At 35.7% G+C, this 18,008-nt stretch overlaps 1 protein-coding gene across 1 annotated transcript in view; it reads right to left on the bottom strand.

Annotated features, from left to right (window-relative positions):
* The window catches only part of CSMD1 (CUB and Sushi multiple domains 1), a 1,018,930-nt gene that overhangs the window by 138,517 nt on the left and 862,405 nt on the right, over positions 1-18,008 (bottom strand). The window contains exons 29-32 of the mRNA XM_031611018.2: positions 14,367-14,554; positions 11,993-12,187; positions 5,148-5,264; positions 1,767-1,880 (exon numbers count right to left, since the gene is read on the bottom strand). Coding sequence (XP_031466878.1) covers positions 1,767-1,880; positions 5,148-5,264; positions 11,993-12,187; positions 14,367-14,554 — 614 coding nt within the window. The remainder of the gene's footprint in view (positions 1-1,766; positions 1,881-5,147; positions 5,265-11,992; positions 12,188-14,366; positions 14,555-18,008) is intronic.

Below are 18,008 nucleotides of genomic sequence, written 5' to 3'. Positions count from 1 at the left end.
GGAAACTCTTCACAATGTAAACAAATATACTGTTAAAATACAGTTTATATTTTCCATTTACTTTAAAGAAAATGTAAATCAGAATGCATAAAATGAAATTCACCATTGAAGGTTTAAAAATTTATCAGATAAAAAAGACTTGATCATTCAGTAACAAACTTTCTGACATTTATTGCAAGTCTTGGAAGGAGATCTCGAAGTTATTTTTCTGGAGTCTGTCACTAGCATTAGGAGCTAAAATCATTAGAAAAAAGTCTTGGTCAAATTTTTCTGTTACTGACAGTTTACTTCATTTTCCAAAACACATTAAATAGTAAAAAGGATTTTAAAACTGTAACAACAGATCCTTATGTAATGTTTATAACTTAAAAATTAAAACTAACAACAGAGAAAGTGAATTTATGACTCTTTGTATAGTTGCTTTGACAAAAAATATGGCCACATATTACATTACAGTATAGGATTTATAAAAGCATTTCAAATTTCATATACTGAATTGATAACTAATAAAGATGTTTAATATTTGTTTCTCTCCTTCTCTATATGCCTGTAGTGATAATAAATGCTTACTAATGAAACACGACATAAATAATTGAAGTACTTTTACACTGTAAAGTTGCTATTTCAAATGACAAATATTTTTATTTGTGTTGAATTATATCAACACCAATTTTAAGAAGTTCTACTGAAATGAAAAATAATTTAGTAAATATATCTTAGAGAGTTGACTAAGTAACACTGACAATTCCTTCACTTATCTTAGTTTTACATTATTGCAGCTCTACTAATTTCAGTTAATAAAATCCCATTCTAAAGCAATGCAAATCACACTGCATGATGAATAAGTACAGATCACAAGTTTAAACTCCCTTCAACTGTTTTCAAATGTCTGCTGTGGATATATACATTAATTTTGACTTTTTAAAAATATATATAATTCAGTAAAATTGGGTGTGCATATGAGTTCTCTCAAATTTTAAAAGTAAATGCATTTTGCTGTTGAAATATTTCCAATGATTACACAAATTTGAAAATAAATACATTACCTCCTCTTACAAGGCAAATAGCAAAATTCACTATATGAAAAGGATGAGCCGAATGTTTCAAATAATAAAATGTTTCCTATAAATTGAATAGATATGTTCCTTTAACTATATACTCCTTTAAAAGGGAGAATTTCCCCAGTTACTCACAGAGAATACCAAGAATCAATGAAAATTTTAAAATTACATTTTAAGAATACAAGAAACATACAAGAAACTCTCCTAAATACTAGGTCTGTATGACAAAACAAAAACAAACAAACAAACAAAACAACAACAACAAAAACATACCACTCTGCAAAAATATTTTTGTATTATTCCCTTGAAATGAACGTAGTCATTAAATATGCAGAGACAGAAATTTTGGCCATGCTGAAATCTGCATAAGTTTTATTATCATTTCATAAGGTCAAAATTTTGGTATTTTTACCTGAACACAACAGGTGGTCTTTTTTAGTCTAAATGCATGTTTGAGTCCAGATAATTGCATTTTATGAATACAAACAATTTGTGTTTAAATTAGACATTTGGAAAACATAAGTGTTTAGAGGCAGAGAAGATAATTGTAGTGATCAGTTCTTGCCTAAAACATGTTTCAGAAGAATGTCTTAGTCCTAAGTTTTAGACAGCTTATCCATTTCCCTTGAGATTTTCTTCTACTGACTTTATTATTATTTTCCCAAATAAAATTCAGAAACATATATTCTTTTCATTATTTCCTACCTGAATGGGATCCAGACAGTGAACTAAGAAGTCTAGCTTGAGAGTTATCTCCATCAAATAATTCTGCCACATCATTCAGAGCTGTTTGGAAATAGGCAAATTGTCCAAACACAACTATATTTAAAAATAAAATAAAATAAAATAAAAAATAATAAAAAAATAAAGACAGTGAGAAAGAAAGAGAAGAAAAGAGAAGTTAATCTATTTTTTAAACTCAAATGTAATTGGGTATTACTGCTTGTCTTAGTTATCAACGGATTCCTCCATTAATTTTTCCAAGTTTCAGGCAAGGTGAGAAGCTTAATTTATCATTATAAAATATTGCTTTAAACTTCAGTGGTATGAACTTGACATGCTCTTCAGTATTTCCTTATTTTTTAAATAAAAACTAAAACACTCTCCCCAAAAGCGCACTTTCCAGTCAAAAGAAAGTCTTATTCCTTATTGTGTAAGTACCTATAAAATAAGAAAGTAAGATATCGAAAAAGGATTTTATTTTCAACTAAATTTTCATTAACAACCTTAGCAATTATTTGTGAGCATCTACTGTCACACATGATTAGTTGCTTAACCAGCTTTAGTATGAGGAAGATGATTTAAACATTGAATTGGCTACTTTTTGTATGTTTTCATTAATTCTCATTTTATTAAAAAAAAACAAGAAAACTGACCAAATAATAAAAACATCAACACATTACTGTACTTGACATACTGTTACCCTCAATTTGACCCTCAACTGTAACCAATTTAAATTGTATTAAAAATAAATTAAGTAATTATACAACATTTCTTATTTGTAAATATCAAATGGTTGTAACTATTAATGAATATCAAATGAATTCAAGTATCAATCAGCAATACAAACATGAAGTAATTAACCAGTAAAATGAAACCAGTAAGAATATTACAATCACAGCAGCTATCCATATTTTCTTGATAAAGAATAAGGATAAAGGAGGAACCTGCTTTAAAGTTACTCCTATTCCAGATTCACTCTAAAAAAATAAAATAAAATAAAATCATAGAACTTTGAAACAGTGCTATTATTATTATTATTATTATTATTATTTTAATTATGGCCAGAGTTGGTAGGGACCTCAAGGATTATGAAACTGGAACCCCCCTGCCACACGCAGGGCCACCAACCTCCTCATTTAATGCTAGACCAGGCTGCCCAGGGCCACATCCAACCTGGCCTTGAACACCTCCAGGGACAGGGCATCCACAACTTCTCTGGGCAGCCTGTTCCAGTACCTCACCACTCTCTCTGTAAAGAATCTCCCCTAAATCTCCCCTCCCTCAACTTAAAACCATTTCCCCTAGTCCTGCAGTTATCAAACCTTTCAAAGAGTTGATTCCCCTCCTGCTTGTAGGCTTCCTTTAGATATTGAAAGGCTGCAATGAGGTCACCCCGCAGCCTTCTTTTCTCTAGGCTGAACAAGCCCAGCTCCCTCAGCCTGCCTTCATAGGGAAGGTGCTCCAGTCCCCTGATCATCTTCGTGGCCCTCCTCTGGACCCTCTCCAACAGCTCCCTGTCCTTCTTGTACTGGGGGCTCCACGCATGGAGACAGTATTCCAGATGGGGCCTCACAAGAGCAGAATAGAGGGGAACAATCACCTCCCTGTCCCTGCTGGCCACCCCTCTTTTGATGGAGCCCAGGATAGCATTTACCTTCCGAGCCGCAAGGGCACACTGCTGGCTCATGTTAAGTTTTTCATCTATCAAGACCCCCAGGTCCTTCTCCACAGGGCTCTCTCAAGGACCACTCCTTCCTCTGTATGGATGCCTGGGGTTCCTCCAGCCGAGGTGCAAAACTCTGCACTTTGCCATATGATACTTATGTATCATTTTATGTACAGCTTGTATCAGACAGTATTTTCTAACTTTTTGTTAAGTTGAATTTTTTTTTTCTTCTTAAACATGTATTCCAACCTCTGAATTTTTAAAAGCAGGGCTAACTTAGAAGTTAAATCAGAATTGTTGAAGCCTTTTTCTGTTAAGTTTTGGAAACTGACAAAACTTGAGAATCCTAATCTTATCCAAGCTACCCGTACTTCAATCACTGCTATGGTGAATAATGTTTTCTTTATGTCCAGGTGGAATTTGCTGTGCTCAGCTTATGACTACTACCATTTGTTCTTTTACTATACACTTCTGGAACAAAGTATCCTCCTTTACTTAGAACATGAGATCAAGAATTTTAGTCAAAAACACTGTACAATCAAGTCTGCAATCAGATAAATTTGTCACTACGTAAAGTTCTAATAACATTTCCTTGTAAGCATTGCCCCAAAAATCTAATAATGCTAAATAACTTGATTGATCCCTTTTGTATGTTCCAGCATCTTTCACTTCTACTGGCTATTTTCTCACATTCTATACAATTCTAAGAAAAAAGAATTACAATCCTGTAAAAGACCAGCAAAGAACAGTTTTTGACTTTCTGCAATATGCTTCGTAGATCTTCAGCACTGCAAGGCCATTGCCATGACAACAAATCAAAGGCTTGTCTTTGTCCAAAAACAGGTCTACTTTCCCATGAGAAAATTTTTGTGACAAACTTATTTTTCATAAACTTGTTATTGTGAACTCACTTGTTTACAACACTGCATCAGTGCAAATCCAACAGGCAAAAAAGAATGCCTGAGAGAATTTTGGATGATTTTTGTCTGCATTTTACTGGTTTGAAACCTTGACCTCAGGACCAGCACTTGCACCCCCACCCATTCCTTCTCTGATTCCAGCGGGCCAATGCTGGAACTCCTCAATATGGATCTCTTTTCTCTGTCTCTCTTCCTCTTTTTCCTATTAACCTTTTACTCATTTCAATTAGTAGCCATTGCTCTGGAGATCGCTGCTGAGCAGGGAATGCCCTATTCAGGGGATTCCAAAGATTCACTTTCTTCACAACCCACTGAATGAGATGAGAAAATTCTATCAAATTTCACTTTCTCTTGAAAGACAGTCAAAACTAAAATAAAGAAAACAGTATTTAAACATTTCTGTAATATAAATTGCAAAGATATTGTTACTCCCATCCCTAAAACACAACTAAACAACTTTTATGTGATATATGAAGTGTTGTTTGGTTGTTTTTTTTCTGATAGAACACTAAAATACATTTTTATTATTATTATTATTTAACAGTAGTTATTGGAAGTATCTCCTATGCAAATGTATTTGTGGACATTGCCTATTGATCACCCAAGAGAGAAATTAATGTGAAAATTCTAGAATCAATTTCTTAGTTGAGAACTCTTTATTTTTTTGATAGCCAATTTGCAATTTATTTCAAATCTAGAGTCACTATTTCACATAAAGGACATCTGAACTCTAGAACAATTATTAATGATTGGTAAGTCAGTAGAACATATTCTTACCAAATTCTTTAGGTACTGTTATTGAATAATGGCAAGTCTGTCCGGCAGTATAATTATGAGGATAACTTGGTGATAGAACCACCCCTTCTGATCCTGTGTACTGTCCTCCACATGGTGCTGGAAAGAAAACAGAAAAAAAATGTTATATGAATTACATCCATCCCTATCTATATAAGCTCAATCTGAAAATGAAAGAAAACCTACATTACAAAGCAACAGCTCAGTGCTTTTTGCTTGTTTGTTTCTCTTATAAAGACTGATTTAATAGCTCTTTCCAAGAATACAATTTTTATTAAAGTTGCTTTAAAACTGAAATAAAAGAGTTCAATTTTAAAAGTACAGTAGTAGTTACTGCTGCATATGTAAGTGGCATAATGCAGTTACCTTGGGTCTCAGAGAAATACACAGATATGTTAACAGCACCCTGCACAGAATGCCACACTTTGTGAACATATGCTTTAATTGCCTTGCTTTTTCTAACATGTAGATATGCATATTAAAATTCTTCAGTTATTTCCTCTGTAAAACTAATTTGAAGACAAATACTTCACAGATTTTTGTATGTATTTCTTTCATACTTCACATTATCTCTCATCTGTATCCATTAAAAAAAAAAAAAAAAGAATAAATACTATGAGATGGAGCTGATCCTTTTTCAGTACTTACGATGAAGTCAGCTTGCTTAATTTTTCCCCATCACACAGAATTTGATTCAGGATCCCACAGTAAATTATTTCACATTACTGGCGACTATCCTTTTCAAATCTCGATTTAAGTATAATGAATATAGTTGCTACTACTGTGTCTTTTGCTTTCCCTCCCACTGATTAAGATTAAACACAACACAGCACTTCATTTCAGTAGTTTTGATTATGATCTAAACTAGACATGTCCAACCTGTGGACCACAGGCCACATGCAACCTGGCAACAAGGCCTGGCCCCTGCTCCACACCATCTGCCCTTCACTGCTACTCTGCCCCACCAAGCAGACTTGCCTGACCCCAGGAGCACAACCATTGCTCACCGGCAGCCAAACATCAATGCACTATTAATGCAGTCTGGGATGCAACCAGGGCATGGGGAGGGCACTGTGCTGAGCTGACTCAAGTACTAGAAGTAACTGTATGCATTTTGATTCAATGGCTAAACACAGTCAAAACAGGAGGGGAGGGGAAAAAAAAAAAAAAAAGCTGCCTTGCTTTTTCTTTTGACAAAGGAATTTGAGAAATTTGAGAACATGGTTCAGGTTCAAGATTGCAAAAAGAAAAAAATATCTTTTTTAGTTTTGTGCATTTCAGCTCTATTTTCAGTCAACACAAAGATATTACTGGGTATTTTCAAACTGAGTGTGTAGAGCAGCAATCAGATATTCAATTCACAAATCTGACTGTGCCTTTTACAAACCCTATTTTATCATAGAAAAACATTCCATACTTCACAATCACACCTTATTCATGTCATCATTTTTGGCAGTAAGTACATTTGTGACTATTTTCAAGGCTGAAGCACAGAAGAAAATTTCATCAAAAATCTCTGATGAACACTTCAAGAACTCACTGAGAACTGCAGCCACTGACACCGAACCAAATACTGATGCATTCATTTCACAAAAATAAGGCCATATGTCCCACTAGTTTTTTTTAGCTGCTTTTTGTTTAAATAAAAAATATTAAAGATTAAAACAACTTTTCTTACTTATATACCTGAATTATATCAGATATCTTATGAGGGTTGTTCTGAAAGTAATGCCTCCTAGTTAATAGTGTTTGCCCACAAAATCAGAGGTGGTATGCCAATAGAGGTTGAACTTTCCTGGCAATATTCCATTACATTTTGTTGCCATATGACAGGTGGCAGCAGAGGGGCAGTCTGACAAAATGCCATCTGACATGGAAGCAAGTATAAAGCAAAGGTGTGGAAATTGATTTCTCCTTGCAGGAAAAAAATGCACCCACTGACATTCATCAATGCTTGCTGAATATTTATGGAGACCAAACACTGCTGTGAATACAGTAAGGCAGTGGGCAGTGCATTTCAGCAGTAGTAACAGCAACAGTGGGTCACCTCCATTGCTGTAGATTTTTAACGAGCAAAGCATGCAGGCTCTTGTTCATTGGTGGTGAAAGCTCAGAATTAACAGCAATGACTGTGTTGACAAACAGCATTTTGTAGTTGAGAATTTGCTCTATCAAAGCGCTATTGTGCTCCTTGCATTAGTTTCCGCAGAAATAAAAGGAGGCATTACTTTCAGAGTGACCTTAGCACTTGAGGCCCAAGACAGTTCCTCTTCAATCAATGAGGCCCATGCAAGGCAAAAGTTGGACATCCATGATCTAAACTGCTACAGTGCTTACTTTAAATGCCAGACCAAGCTCAAACCAGAAAGAAAAATCTTTATTTTTGAGTAGTAACTTATTTTTTTCCTTATCAGAATGCATAAAGAATAAAAACGGCTATATCATCTAATGGTCAAACCAAATTTTTAAACAATCTTTCTATCAGTATAAACTCTTTTCCATCTTTTCAGTACAATTAATTCAATTTGATATGGTAATTCTCCCTTTTTTAACAATATTTTAGAATATCATTACTGCATATGCAATGCTGCATATTTGATACCGTTTATTTTTGCAAAGATACAAACAGTATCTTTACAAAGATACAAACAAAACTCCTATGTCATGCTAATTTTCTGATAAAAGTTAAACAATTTGGGCTGCATGTTTTCCAGTTTATAGTTTCATTCAGATGTAAGAGCATCAAGATACCTGATCATTTACTTCTTAATTTCTGCTTCTTTGGACATAACAAGAAAATTTAAAATAGACATCACAATACACTAATTATCACCTTGGAATGAGAATTTTATTCACTGAGGCAGAAACTTGATGTTACGTCTCAGAACTACGTATAACTAATTCATCCTCTATCCCTTGTTCCACTAGTTACATCATATAAATAGAGAACAATTCTAAGAAATCAAAAGGAAAGCTACATATATTATTTAGTTGTTAAGAAAGTTCAGAATTATTTAAGTAGGTTGAAAACCAGCATTAAGTAAAATGTTGTATTTTACTTATTTTTGGTACAATTCTCAAAAAGAGTGCTATATAAGACATCACTGTCTATTTTGCTAACATACAAGTATTTTAGGAAATGCTTCTGTCCAACATAGAACTTCAGTTGTAGGTGTAAAAACTAAAAGATTAAAACAAATATATTTCATTTTATTTTTAATTTCATCTCTTACATACTTGTGTAATAAAAAATACTATTTTAGCAGCAAATTCTTTCTTAAGGAATAGGATATTGTTTAGCCTATGAAGCAGTGAAACAAGTTCCTCACAATATCAGGCAAAGCATCATTAGGAATACCTACAATCACATACGTAGGGGAAAAAAAAAAAAAGAAAAAAAAAAAAAACAGTTGACTCATCCAGCTAGTGATAAGGGTCTCTGGCTATGAAACACTTCTAAGGAAACAGCCTTCATCCAGGAGATGTTCTCCCTTCAGAGGCTAGCCTTTAAATGAACCTGGGAAGGGGACTGAACCCTGGATCCACCCCTTCTGGTCAGGTGGGAAGCATATGTAAATTGCAACTGTGCTTCCTGGACCAGCCATACCCCTTTACCAGGTGCTCAATCGTCACTTCAGGCCATGATCTAAGAGTTTCCCCACAGATGTTTATTCTGGTTATAAAATTAAGGAAAATAAATGTTGCTATATAAATGCGATTTTTTTTTCTTTCTTTTTTTTTTTTTTTTTTTTTTTTTTGGCAAACACAAACAGCCCAAAAAATAAGAGAAGTGTACTATTTTAGGAGAGGGATCACAGGTCATTTTTTTTGTTCTACGTTACAATTCAGTGTTTTTATTACCATTTCAGAAGACCAGGTTAGGGAGTACTTAAACAGAATATATATAAGTTCATCAGGACTGTTAGACTACTCCCACAAGTGCTGAGAAAACTGACTGATGTCATTGGAAGGCCCCTCTCAATTATTTTTGAAATGTCATGAAAATCAGAAGAGTTTTCTGTAGTCTGAAAAAAAAGCAAATGTCATTCTATCTTCAAGAAATGAAAAGACTATCCAGGAATTCGGCTAGCCTCACCTTAATCCCTGGGAAGATCATGGCACAATTAATCTTGTAAACCATTTCCAGACAAATGAAAGACAAAGCAATCAGGAATACTCAGTGTGGATTTACAATGAGGAATTCATACCTAACTAACATGATGGCTAGCTAATGAGATGTGACTAGCTTGGATAAGGGGGAAACAGTGGATGTAGTTTACTTTAACTTCAGTAGAACTTTGGATACTTTGCCGTAACATCCTCAAAGACAAGCTGACTAATTACAGGCTAGATACATGGACAGTGAGGTGGATTGAAAAATGTTCAAACAGTGAAGCCCAGGGAATGTGACCTGTGGCAAAAAGTCCACTTGGAGACCACTGACTAGTGTTATTCCTCCAGGGACTGATATTAGGGCCAGTAACATCTGCATTAATGACCTGAACACGGGGTACCTTCAGGATGTTTGCAGACAAAAAATAATTGAAAGCAGTGGCTGATGCACTGCCTTGCAGAAGCATTTGGATAGGCTGGAGAACTGAGCAGATAGGAATCTTATTAAATTTAACAAAAAGAAATGCCATATCATGTGCTGGGGAAGAAAAAGGAGAGGCTCGAGTATAGGCTGGGACCCAATCGCCTAAAAAGCAGCTCTATGGAGAAGGACTCTGGCAGACAAAGAGCTGAACAAGATCCAGCAGTGTGCGCTCAGGGAAAAAGTGGCTACCAGCCTCTTGGGGAGAGCACCAAGAAGAGTATTTGCCACTTATCAACATAAGTGCTCTTTCCTCTCTACTCAGCACTGATGAGGCCATGTTTTCACTCCTGTGTCCAGTTCTGGCCCCCTCAGTACCATAAATACATGGACTTAATGGAGAAATTCCATTGAAATGCTAGAAAAACGATTGGTCTAAAACAACTGGAGATGCAGGAAATGCTAACAAACCTAGGTCTGTTTACCTTAGCAAATAGGAACTTTGCGGAGATCCCATCAAACTGTATAAATACCTGAACTGAGAGAATGATGACAAAGGAAGAACCAGACTCTTAGTAGCGCCCATCAACACTAGTGCCAAGGACAGAAAGCAGCTTTTATAAGTTCAAACATATATGAAGCTCTGTCTGAACTCAAGCAAATGCTTTCTTATATTTTGCATATTCTAAAGCCAGCATGGATTACCCAGAAAGGCTGTGGAGTCTCCACCTATCTAGATATTCAAAACCTAACTGGACACAGTGCTTGGCAGCCTGCTTCAGGTAAACCTGCTTGAGCAAGGGGTTGGAGTAGGTGACCTTCGGAGGTCTCTTCCAGCTTTAGTGATATGTAGGGTTACATACAGGAGACAACTACAGCATCAGTTTGAAGACTATGCAGGAGACAGAGAAAGAAACAGAATATAAGCCTAGTACATATAACATAGGTCAGTCAGAGTGTGAAATCCTGGAACTGAGTTTAAGTGGATCTCCTGGGCGTTTAGGCAGAGGGTGTGAGTGGAGATCCCAGCTGATGCTGCTAAAGGCAATTAAGACCTACTTGTACTCTCAGAGCCACACCTGCAGATCTTAAATCAAATCCATACAAACTGACACTACGTAATTCAAGTGCATCATAATAATACTAATTAGTAATAGGTGTAATAGTAATAATAGAAAAGTATACTAATGATAGGCATATACAGTAATGATAGGTGTACGATCATAATAATATAAATAGTAATTTCATTCCTTATAGGAAATTCTGCTTAGCTTCCAGCTATTAACCTATTTCTCTTATCTGAAATGCTTGAAAATAAAGTTGCATACTTCATCATTCTGGGTTCTCCATTCCATGTTTTCCTATTTTGTTTCCACAGCCTCCATGCCTTTCCCTTTTTGTGGCTTCATTCAGTAGGCAGCTAAGCACAACACAACCATCTGTTCGGTGTCATCCCCCCCCAAAGGGATTAGGGAGAAAACTGAAGAGTGTAAGTACTCATGTATTGAGATAAGGACAGTTTAATAAGAAAGAAAAAGAGGAAAAGAAGAAAGATGAAAAAATAAAGAAAAGCAAACAAAAAGAAAGAAGAAAGAAGAAACAAAATGAGTGATACACAATGCAATTGCTCTCCACTAGTCAATCAATGCCCAGTCTCTGAGAAATAGACTCCTCAGTCAGCTCCCCAGTTTTCATGGTTGAACATGGTTGACTCCATATTTTGTAGAAAATCTCTTTGATATGGTTGAGCCAGTTCTTCTTGTTGTGTTCCTTCCCTGATTTTTCTGCATGCCCAGACTCCTTGCTTGCAGGCAGTATGAGAAGTAGAAAAGTCACTGACTTAGTGTAAACACTGCCCAGTAATAACTAAAACATCAGAATGTTATAAATATTATTTTAATAAGAAATCTAAAATGGCACCATGCCAGCTACCATGAAGATTCATTCTATTCCAGCTGAAATCATCACATCCTTAAATTGACATAATCCATAATTCTGTAAATATTCTGCTTGCATCTTAAAAGACAAGTTTAGATTATATGTGGATGTGTGTGTGTATGTATGTATATTTATATATCTCTGTATGTAATGTCTTCTGTATTTTCAGGCCCATGCTGGAAGGACATCAACTAAGAACCTGCATTAGATTTTACCTATCTCTGCTACATACAACCATCAATGTCTCTAATTCTATCTCCCAAAGAACTGCATGTGCCACTGTACCAAAAACACAAGTAATACACTCTCAGTAATACTAAGGAGACAAGAGAAATGGTAAGATAATGGTAGGTACCATTACAAGATGGCAGTGCTCTGTTCCATGCTGGCTTTCCATCTGCACCAATTACACATGTAATAGTTGAAGGATCAATAATTTTATATCCAGAGTCACATTGGTAAGTAATAGTTGAACCAAGCTTAAAGTCTGTTCCAATTCTTGTTCCATTCATGATGTTTCCAGGATCAAAACAAGCTTCCCGTGGCTTTTCTGTTAAAGTGAATGAAAATAAATCTATATACATTTTCAGCTTAATATATATATATATATATATTTCATGGCTTTGTTTCCAGTCAGTCATTTTTCCATTTCCATATGTTTACAAAATCATGAATATTTGCATAAAATTCGCTATGTGGACAAGAAAATCATAAAGACCTAGTCTGCATCATTTTTTTTCCACCTATTGTTAGCAGAACTGCCCAAAGGTTCAATGACTTCCATGAAGTATAGTAGTGCAGAAAAAAATGTAATTTCTAGAATCCACACCTTAATACTATGATATTTTTAAACCAAACTCAGTATCTGTACTGATACTCAGTATCAGTAAGATCTGGTTAGAAAGCTGTCATACTATGAAATAAGTAAAAATTTTAAAGTATGCTCTTACTTTATTTATTATACTTAAGAACACCTAGTAGCTGGAGCTTTGCGGGTAGTGAAGTAATCACAGATGTTACTTTCTGGAATTACCTAATATTTATGAAATCTTTAAATCAAAGTGAGTGTTGACATTGATGTTAACAAGGTTATTTCATTCATAAGGCATATTAAAATACAAAGAAAAGAGAAAGAAAGGAGAAAAATGTATATTAGAAATGATTTTGTTTAAAGTGTATGATTGAGATGATCTTAAAAAATGGTAGGGTTAAGGGCTAGAATGCTAAGTAAATAAACAAAAACAATATCAGTATTATTATACTGTTGATGTCATACATTTTCTTAACAATGAATTAAATACAACTCAGTTAGTTTAAAACCTATGAAAAATATGTCAGATAACTTCTGAAAATATTATTTTGCTAAATAATTGAACTCTAGGAGAGAAGGATGCACCTAATACAAATGGGATGCAAAGTCTTTTTATTGAAAAGTTCAAGAGTGCAATTCATAGTCAGAATTTACACCATGTCTCCTTCCTTTATTAAATGTTAATATAGCAACTATTTTAAATAAAATACTCAAGGGAAATTTTCAAAAAGCCAATCTGGATCGGCATATAAGTCAATAAGTAGGAATGAAAAAATATATATTTTTTAAGAAAATATTAATTAACATAATTATAGTGTGGAATTATTAAGCACAAACTGCTTATTTATTATAGTAACTTCAAAATATGTTGTTTTGATAACGTTTTCTTTTTCTTCCATTTTGACTGCATAAAGGCATGTAAGTCAGACTACAATGAGAATAGAAAATACACAGCAAGCTAAAATATGCAAGTATTCTATTTTTACAAATATATATTTTTTTCAAGTTTAGAAAGGAATAAAACAGACAAGAATTTCATCATCTATGGCAGTGTGACAAGTGCTTTGGGAAGAAAATGCTTTCCAATATGCAGAATAATGTGTAGTGATGGATAAAAGATGCAGAATAAATATAAAAATACTGTAACATTTCTTTTTAACCTCTCTCTGCTTCATTGTCATTTCTGTTCTCTTTAGTGGTGTTTTTGTTGTTGTTGTTGTTGTTGTTCTTACATTTTTGACATGTACATTATATATTTTACTTCTACTGTCAAGAATAAGAAGCTGAGGCAGCACCTTTGCACATGAGAAACAGCTTGACTGAATCCATGCAGAGATGACAATTAAGTCAAAGACAGCATCTGGACCAGAGACAAACCAGCTTTTAACTTGTGTGTTTATGTGTGCATGTCTTTAATTAAAAGAAAATATAACCTATTCTCTGGCAGGAAGCAATTACCGTTCTCCCTATTCTTCCCTGAAAACAAAAATCCAAAGGGTCTCCTGCAATAGTTATTCAACAGACACATATGCAGATTCTAAAGCAATGTGGAAAGGAAAGTTTATTGGTATGAATCAGCGAAGAAACACCAACAGTCATGTCTTGCAATTAGGTGAGACAATTCTTTTTGCAAATGCTACTTTTTATGTGTATCTCCTTTTTTTTTTTTTTTTTTTTTTCTTCTTTCTCCTGGAAGCTGAAAATGCACATAGTAATGTGAAAGATTTCATGAAAAAGGACTTCTGTGTTTGTGTTCCTCAACATGTTTACAGAAAACTGTTTTTATAACCTGTGTTTATATAAAAGGCTATCAGTTCAATATGAATACATCTAGAATTAAACAGATTTGAGTCTCAGTAAATCTAATTAACATTTCTTTCCTTTCATATGTTACCACAGATTAGGATAAGAACAATACCTTTATAATCAATAGCAAATCCTGACATTCCAACAGAAGCATCACTGCGAAAAGCCAGAAACAGACTGTTACCACTGCTCTCTATTCTTTCAGGAGCCTGTGAGCCTTGAAAACTGCCAATTAGAGGACTGTTGGAATCTTCCCCTTCATAAATATGTAGAAAATCATAACTGGGCTCCATGTTGAAACTGCAAAGAAAAAGAGAATTAAGTCTTAGATTATTTTTCAAGAATTAAACAAGACTGTAGCTGTGGCTGCCAATCTTCTGCCTAACACATTTTCTTTTCCAGAAATAAAAGCCTTTTAAGTATGATTCAAAGTGAAAATTTATTGTCTTTAGATGGAGTTCTCCTTACCACTGATATGAACAAACTGAGCTTTCCAAAAGATCTGTTATAAGGCCAAAGATCTACTATGCAGTCTCCATTCACAGCCAATAAAGAAGAAACATACTCCTCCCTATGTTAAATACTTTTCTCAAGATAGGATGAAACATTTGCTGCAGAAGACTGCATCTTACTACTGATCACAGGAATGATCCAGATAACCTGCTTATTAATTTAAGCAATTTAAGTCAAGTTTTTAGTTGACTAAACTAGAATATATTAATTCCAGTCATCAGAAACATAAATTCACCACCTTAGAAACAAGATGCTTTCCTATGGATAGATCTCTGCCCTGTCCTTTGTTCATATCCAAATTTAATCAGAGAATTGTAGTGAATTAATCAGAGAAATTATAATGAATAATTAATATTCTTGAAAAACTAGAAGCTCCACTGGACCTGCTCCAACAGCCCCATGTCCTTCTTGTGTTGGGGGCTCCAGAACTGGATGCAGTACTCCAGCTGGGATCTCACAAGAGCTGAGTAGAGGGGCAGAATCACCTCCTGTGACCTGGTCCTGCTTCTCTTGATGCAGTCCAGGATATAGTTGGCCTTCTGGGCTGCAAGCTCAGGTTGAGTCTTTCACCAACTGACACTCCCAAATCCTTCTCCTCACGGCTGCTCTCAAGCCATTTTCTACCTGTATTGGGATTGCCTGACCCAGGTGCAGGACCTTGCACTTGGCCTCATTGGACTTCATGAAGTTGGCATGGTCCCACCTCTCAAGACTGTCCAGTTCCCTGTAGATGGCATCCCTTTCCTCTAGGGTGTTGACCGCACCACTCAACTTGGTGTCAACTGCACCAAGTGCAGATGAAGTGAAGTGAAGGTGCACTCCATCCTACTGTCCATGTCACCTACAAAGATGTTAAATAACACCATTCCCTACATCAATCCTTGAGGAACGCCACTTATTACCGGTGTACGCTTGGACACTGAGCTGTTGACTGTTGTTCTCTGAGTGCAACCATTCAACCAGTTCATTATCCAGTGAGTGCTCCATCCATTAAATCTATTTTTCTCCAATTTGGTGACCAGGATGTCATGCAAGACAGTGTCAAATGCTTTGCACAAGTCCAGGTAGATGATGTCAGTTCCATTTCTCCGTCATAAAAAGCCACTAAGTTTGTCAGGCATGACTTGCCACCGTGAAGCCAGGTTGGTTGTTACCAGTCACCTCATCTTTATTTTCCATGTGTAGGCCCTTCAGGAGCATCAATGATCTTGCCAGGCACAGAGGTGAGACTGACTGGCTTGTAGTTTACTGGATTTTCTTTTTTTTCCTTCTAGGGAAATGTAGGGGTTATGTTTCCCCTTTTCTAATCAGTAAGAACCTCACCAGACTGCCATGACCTTTCAAATATGAGGGATTGCAGCTTGGTAACTTCATCCACCAGTTCCCTCAGAACCCAGGGATGGATTTTGTCAAGTCCCAAGGAGCTGTGAACCTTCAGGTTTTTTAAAGGTCTCGAACCTGATCTTCACCTACAGCAGGCAGATCTTTCTTCTTCCAGTTCTTACCTTTGCTTTCTGCAGCTTGGATGCTGTGGCTAGAGCCCCTGCTACTGAGGCAAAGAAGTCATTGAGCATCTCAGCTTTCTCCACAGCCCTTGTGACCAGTTCTCTGGAGAGGGCCCACATCTTCCCTGGCCTTTTATCACTGATATGCCTGTAGAATTTCTTCTTGCTCCCCTTATGTCCTTGACTAGTTTTAATTATACCTGGGTGTCATGGAGTAAACTAGATCAATCTCTGCCTGTGACAGGGGGACAGTAGGCCCCTGCCGCCCCTCCCCCCTGGCCCCACAAAATGGGAAGGGAAAAGGAAAAGGGATAGGGAGATGGGAGCTGGGCTCAAGGAAGGAAGAAAAAAAAACAGCGGCAATGATCTATGGAGGAAAACTTATTTTACTAACTATGATATCAGAATGCAAGATAACACAATATAATACAATCTAATTGAAATTGAGACTAATAAATCAAATAAGATAGGAGAGAGAGAGTTCCTGAGACTGAGTCAAACCTGAAAAGCTTCGAATGGCTAGGAAAGCACCCTCCAGCACCCACTGCAAGGCAGTAAGAGACCGCCTCACCCAGAAGGGCCAGATCCCATGATTTCTGTAATGTATAGGAATAAGTTCCTGGAATTGGAGCATTAACACTTTAACTCCCAGTGCACTACATGATGTTATGATGTGGAGTACTGAAAACCAAAAAACATAAAACCATGACACTGAGTTTTAGCTTTCCTAACCTGAGACCTGGCTGCTCAAACATCTTTGTAGTCCTCCCAGGTAACCCGTTCCTAGTTCTGCTCTCTATAGACTTCCTTTTTGCACTTAATTAAGAACTCCTTGTTGATCCATGGAGGCCTGCTGGCATTCTTGCCAGACTTCCTTTTTCCCGGGATGCACTGCTTTCTTGGGCCCCTCTTCCTTCCAGGCCCTTATCTCGTGTTACCCTTTTCCTAAGTAATGTCAAATGCAAGTGGTTTTACATAATAAAGAATATTTTATGTTCTATTTTCAACAGGTAGGAGAAGCCAAAAAAGAATGTTTTGAAACTTTTGATAAGACAGGGAAATTGTAGTTGGGAGTAAGAAGAATGAAAAGAAAGAGAAGTCTAGAGATCAGGAACAAGGAAAAGCAATTTTACTATTCTGTTCTACAGGGTAACGTTTTTCAATCTTTCTGTAGCCAAAACACATTTGATAAAATACATTGCATCTCTGTATTCTTAGTTCACATTCTCATCCTAAGTATAACACTTCTATATTCTCAAAGCCATTTCCTTGAGAATAATTCAGGACTCAGCTGTGGCATACTATCTGAGAATAAAAAAAAAAAAGATAAAATGAAGAGAAACTTGTACATTAAGAAAGTGGATTCTGCAGATGTCTAAGACAATTCAAACAAGTTACTGAAAGGATTGCAGAGAGTTATTTCTTCACTGACATTTTATATAAAACTAGAGGTATGTTGTGATAGTGTAGTGAGTTCCAACATTAAATATATTTCTATCTCAATTTAATTCTCTAGTACAAGGTTACCAGTGTGTACTCAAACATCTTTTCATTAGATAGGAATCTATATTACTGTTCTAATCCATTTATACTGTAAATATCTTATTTGTTAAAAATTATAAGTAATTAAAGCTTTCAATTTAAGTCTAGTAACTATATATACATACACAGATAACAGTGACAATAAGTTAAGTCATATTCCAATTTTCCTTCTTTTTTCTTTCTTTCTTTTTGTC

The sequence above is a fragment of the Phasianus colchicus genome, chromosome 2 (genome assembly GCF_987193195.1).
Source record: "Phasianus colchicus chromosome 2, bPhaCol1.hap1.1, whole genome shotgun sequence".
Lineage (NCBI taxonomy): Eukaryota > Metazoa > Chordata > Aves > Galliformes > Phasianidae > Phasianus > Phasianus colchicus.
Note: the sequence above shows the minus strand (reverse complement) of the source record. Positions and strands in the feature narration are given on the sequence as shown.